This window comes from Phaseolus vulgaris, chromosome 5 (assembly GCF_051622355.1).
Source record: "Phaseolus vulgaris cultivar YP4 chromosome 5, ASM5162235v1, whole genome shotgun sequence".
NCBI classification, from domain to species: domain Eukaryota; kingdom Viridiplantae; phylum Streptophyta; class Magnoliopsida; order Fabales; family Fabaceae; genus Phaseolus; species Phaseolus vulgaris.
This window is the reverse complement of record NC_143502.1, coordinates 31,662,085-31,667,964: the sequence shown is the minus strand read 5'-3', so window position 1 is coordinate 31,667,964 and position 5,880 is coordinate 31,662,085. Positions and strand designations below refer to the sequence as shown.

The 5,880-nt window shown below is 34.2% G+C and overlaps 1 protein-coding gene across 1 annotated transcript; it reads right to left on the bottom strand.

Moving 5' to 3' along the window:
- Positions 1 to 545: 545 nt before the first annotated feature.
- Positions 546 to 4,985, bottom strand: LOC137834277 (uncharacterized). Its single transcript, XM_068642339.1, has 4 exons — positions 4,830 to 4,985; positions 1,643 to 2,260; positions 1,226 to 1,417; positions 546 to 641 (listed from the first exon to the last, which is right to left on the bottom strand). Exons 1-4 carry the CDS (start codon positions 4,983 to 4,985, stop codon positions 546 to 548), a joined length of 1,062 nt encoding a protein of 353 aa, XP_068498440.1.
- Between the last annotated feature and the right edge of the window lie 895 nt (positions 4,986 to 5,880).

Here is a 5,880-nt window from a genome sequence, read left to right as displayed (position 1 = left end):
CCAAACTGCAGAAGTCCATTCTCAATTCAATCTCACACATCTCTTGTGATTTAGAGTGCTCTTGGCAAAGGTAAGTAATTTTTTTTTCTGAATCCGTACATCCTTTTTTCTATGGATTTTTGTTTCCGTAAATGGTTTTTCACATTCCAAATTGTATAATTCGGTAGAATTTCGAATTATAGAATACAGATAATTTTTGGCTTATGAAATCCGTAAAAATCCCAGATTTATGTTTCCATAAAAATCCCGAATTTATGGTTTCTGGAATGTTCCGGATTTGTGGTTCCGAGAATGTTATGGATTTGTGGTTACGAAACAATAATTTATTGTTTCGTGTTTGTTTTGGCTCAAATTACTAAACAAGAATTGTATTGGGTCAAATTAGAGGAGTTGTGGGGTTAGGTTAGTATGCACTCATTCATTAGTTTGTAATTTGGTTTAACTTGAATGGTGTAATTGAACAAAAATGGTGAAGACTAGGGGAAGAGGTTCACAAGGTGATTGTCTACGTCCCACTTCCTCTGTTAGAAGAAGAAGAAGACATGTTAATGAAGATGAAGAACATGTTGAACATGAAGATGCAGAACATGTTGAACCTGAAGAAGCTGAACCCCAAATGGAGGTGGAGGATGAAGACGAACCTGAAGTAGAAGGTGAAGGTTATAGATGATGGTCATCTAATAGAGGATTCACCTGCATGGGAAGGGACATAAACAACCTTGATGCTAGCCCAATCAGCCACCGAGGACATGTCTGTGTGTGTCCACAGGCGATGATACGGACGATGATGATGATGATTTTAGTTGTTTCTATGTTTTGTGATTTTGTGAAGAAACACTTAGTTTACAATTATTTTTGAATTTGATGAAGAAACACTTAGTTTACAATTACTTTTTGAATTTGATGAAGGAACACTTTGGTTATGAAATTAGAGAATTCTTCTTCCGCATTTATAATAGTCATAATGTTAACATATTCATTTATGAATGAAATTACAACTATAAATGTCACATAATGGACATAATTTGTGTACAAATTTGCATTCGACTAGTATAATATGAACACCAAGTTTTGGCAATTGGATAACAATCAGTAGACCATAAAATATTTGTTGGTGGAATCAAACAACCTTCTTGCAACTGAACCTGTTTAAAATTGTAAGCAATGTCATTAATTATGTTTTTCAATGATTCCTAAAATTCATTAAGAATGAAGTTCAACAAACCTGAACAAAATGATTTCCATGAACATGTTCAATGCAGATGATGCGGTGATGATTAAAATCTGTTGGAGGTTGAGATCTTAATGGGAAAATAGTCAATGATTGTTTAAGAGATAAACACACAACAATCACATTATATCGATTCGCAATAACGTATCCCATATCTGGAATTGTCATCCACTTATCTGTACTTATCTTCAAATAGAAGAAATGTAACAAGTTAATCCAACTCATACACCAGTTTACAATTAGTAACATCATTAAGAATGAATAGAATTACCATGTGGTCAACTAGAAGTGAATTTTTCAAATATTTATATTGTTCATCCCTGCCAAACAAATCAATATATTCTTGACGCCATTGACAAAGTTCTTTATGCAAGTTCATGTGTACAATAGCCCAAGACTCCTCTCCCATACCCAATAATGCACCACCGCACGATAGCCACAATGACTGTCAGCCTTAACATCAACAATATCAACAATGTAAGGATGAATTCCCACCGGAAATTGTTCTAGCATTGGTATTGATTTGGTCAAAGGAGTCTTCGAAATAAATCCCTTGCTACATTTCAAAGTAGATGAATTATCATGTTGTGAAAGAATGGCATCAACATGTTCAAAGTAAGAAGGAGTTCGCTTCGTTGATCTACCAAATTTACTCTGACACCCTTTTTGTGCACCTTTTGTTTTGACTTTCTCCCTTGGTGGACACAAATATGTCTTATCTGGATAGGCAATCTCACACAGTTTGGCTTTGATATTAATCTTACCAGCCATGTCAACCTCATTGAACCGATTCATGATGACAACCCACTCTTGTTTGATGGACAACTCTACTGAAGTATCACCACTTGAAATATCTAAAAAGCTTAATCGTGTCCAAATGAAATGCATTGACTGTAATGGTATGCTACCCACACCAAAGGAAGCCAATTCATAAGCACAAGGAAGGCCATGAGTAGATCTAATGGTGCACCAACAACGAGATTTATCTAAACCAACATATTCAACTCGATCACTCTCTTCTGCAATATACTGCAAGATATATTTCGATACAAAGCCAACCAATTTCTTATATCTTGTTACATTAAAGACATGACTCACCACATGCAAACTCTTTTCAAATGAAGATTTAATTGCATTATGTTGCAAGATGATCATCTTATTCATGGAATTCCAACAAAAGCATAAGTCCCCCATAGATGTCTCAAGGATCCTCTTTAAACTCCAATGTACAGTCTCAACCCTGTTACTTGTCGTGTTGCCTATGTGCATGACCTTATCCGTCCAAGCCTTAACAAACTTTTCTTTATGTGTTAACTAAGTACTAATCACATATTCAGTAAATATAGGCCATGGTGAACAAACAACATTAAATGCCTCTACACAATGTTCACAAGACTCTACATTTTCACAATCAACAATAGCTCCCCAAGACTCCTTCACTTGATCCCGTGCCTCTTTTGGATGAACAATCATTTTACATTTTGCTTTAACATTTTTATCAATGTGAAAACGACATAACAAATTAGCAGCTTCGGGAAACACAACATTTATTGCATTCATTAGAGCAATATCTCTATCCACTAACCACAACCTTTGGGTATGAATCAACTCTAAAAAACAATCCTTTCAGCTTCTCAAGAGCCCATACAAAGTTATGATGACGTTCTGATGCGAGAAACTTAAATGCAACACTGAAGATCAATCACATTGAGGTAACACCAACAACTTCAAACAAGGGCATCCTATACCTATTAGTTTTTTACATACTATCCATCATCAATACAATGTTAAAGGCATTCAATAGCTTCACTAACTCAGGGTGTGTCCAAAATAAATCTTGCACAATATTCGTCCCTTCTTTAAACCTAGACCAATGGACATACATATTACTAGAGGGGGGGTGAATGGTTTAAAGAGAGTTTTCGCAAACTTTTTAAGATAGAATAAAATTCTTTGCAAGAAACCAGATTTAGGAATTCAGTTTGCCAAGAACAAAGCTCAAAACAAAAAAACAACAGAAAAACAATCGGTTGTTTCGCAGAAACAATCGGTTGTTTATACCAGTAATATAACAACAACTGAAATTAAAGAGTTTAAGGAAGAAAGAATTGCACAAACAGTTTATACTGGTTCACTCTTAAACCAAGAGCTACATCCAGTTTTCCAGAAACCACTGGGGAATCCACTAGGTAATCAAATCTAGATTACATACACACACCACCAAAGAAGTGACCTTGATCCCCTCAAGACACACACTTCCTTTGGCTCAGCACATACACCACCAAGAATGTTGATCTTGACAACCTCAAGAGCACACAACCCTTCTTGGCTTTACAACACCAGAATGTACACAAATCACAGAACGAATTACACTGTTACAGAATCAACTGAAATCAATACATAGTAATCCTATTCTACTTCTCTCTTGAATAACCAAAGCTCAAGTTCAAACTCAAATGCTTCAAAACTCTTTGAAAAAATCAAATCTGTTTTTCTGTCTTGTTGTTTGTTATACAACATTAACAAACTATTTATTGTATTCAAATCTTGGTCAAAGCATTTAAATCAGGAGCGTATTCAGTTATGAAATCAATTAAAGCTCTTTTAACAAACAAAACTATTTTTCTGTTAGGATTCCAAACAAACAATCGGTTGAAATAGCGAATCAATCGGTTGTTTGGGTTTGACAGCAAGTCAACCATCCAAAACAGTTTTCAAACTTTTTCAAAAACACCTAAGTATAAAACAATTGGTTATTTTGACAAAACAACATGATGTTTTTCACTTAGTTTGAAAAAACACTTTAATCTTAAAAGATTTGAAAACACTTAAGCTTTAGATTCAACAAAGAGTGGATTACAAATATAATCTACCCCAGATCCTATTCTAAAGCACCTCAGCAACAACAAGCACATCCAGCCTTCCATCAAACTAAAAGGATTTGGATTCTTCAAAGCTTGAACACACTTGATTCAACACATATCTCACTTAAGTAACATAATCAATTGTTACATTTTAGTTCTATCACCTTGTACTGATTTTTTTTTGTACAAATATCGTGCATTATAAACTTGCTTTATCGGGGTCACATTTTTCTCATTATGCTCTTTAATTGTAAGAAAAATATTTCTAGGCTTCACCGAACTGTCTATCATGTCCATAAGCATTGACTTCTCACTACATGTGAACCTACCAGCATATGGATGACCAACCAATGTATTTGCCAACTCATTATTATGAGACCTACAAATTAATTTCAATATTCATCCATCACCACTCTTTACTCGATACCCTCGTAATCTGAAAGGTCAACCACATTTCCTAGTTCCACTCTCAGTAACATGTAAATCCTTTCTTATATTGTTTGTATTTACCTCCTCTTTTACAACCTAATAATACAAATGTCTTCCTTCCTCGTTGGTCAGTTGAAGTATCCGATCTCAATATCACAATAATAAAAACAAAGTGAAACGCAACTTTTCTAACCCACATCAAGAGTTCATCCCGACTACGAAATACTTACAAAAGTTATCATAACAAATTATTTCATTTACCAATTAACAAACAACCTAAACATACTTTACAAACTTAACTTTACCTCATCTGTAGTAAACGCATTTGTACATTCATATCCCTTCGATATATTGTCTATTGCTTTGTTACATAATGACTTCTTAATACCATCATCATGTAGACCGTCCCACACATCAACCCCATCATATAGTTCTTGTTCAAATTCTTCACTATTTTCCATGCTTCTACAAATAAAAAATAAAACTAAATCATTGCATTCCGGATCCATGAATCCATAAGTCAAACAATTCATTACGGATCCAGTGATCCATAATTCAAAAGAACCATTCTGGATTCAGAAATTCATAACTCTAAATATGCATTCTGGATCCAGAAATCCGTAATTCAAACAATTCATTCCAGATTCAGAAATCCATAATACAAAAGAAGCATTCCGGATCCACCAATCTGTAACACAAATTAAACTTCCGGATTTAGCAATCCAGAAATTAACAATGTAAGATAACTTAACTTCCGGAACACAACTTCATCCAGAAAACAAAATTTAATCAATTACGGATTCATGAATCCGTAGCACATTACCGGATCCTGATTTCCGGTAATCACGAAATCTCCATAACCGCCAATGCTCGTAAAAAAACACTTAATTCTTACCTCTATAACCCAAGCAACACTTTCACAACGTACCTTACTCATCAACCTTACTTCGAACAACTACAAAAACTCTCCACTAACAGTTGATATTCAATGATGAAGATGAACAGTTACAAAGAGAGTTCAACACAGTGCCCCTTTTCAGATAATAGGTCAAGGTCAGTTTTGGGATATTTAAAATTGTGGGGGTGCAGGAAGAAGAAACCTCATATAATTGGGTTTATTTGGGCCTTAACTATTATTTTTTTTTTTTAATTTTATGTTTTTAGAGTTACTGAGTCAAATATGCAAAAGTTCAAATTGCTTCTTGAATCAAAACAAAAAAAAATTCTGAGGATAAGAAAGATAAAATAAAAGTTACAATATCTCAAAAACGAAATTGGAAGCAAATGTTCTCCAAAATACAAGAATTTTGGAAAGTTAAAAATTGTTAACAAAATCTAAACTACCATATGTTCCCA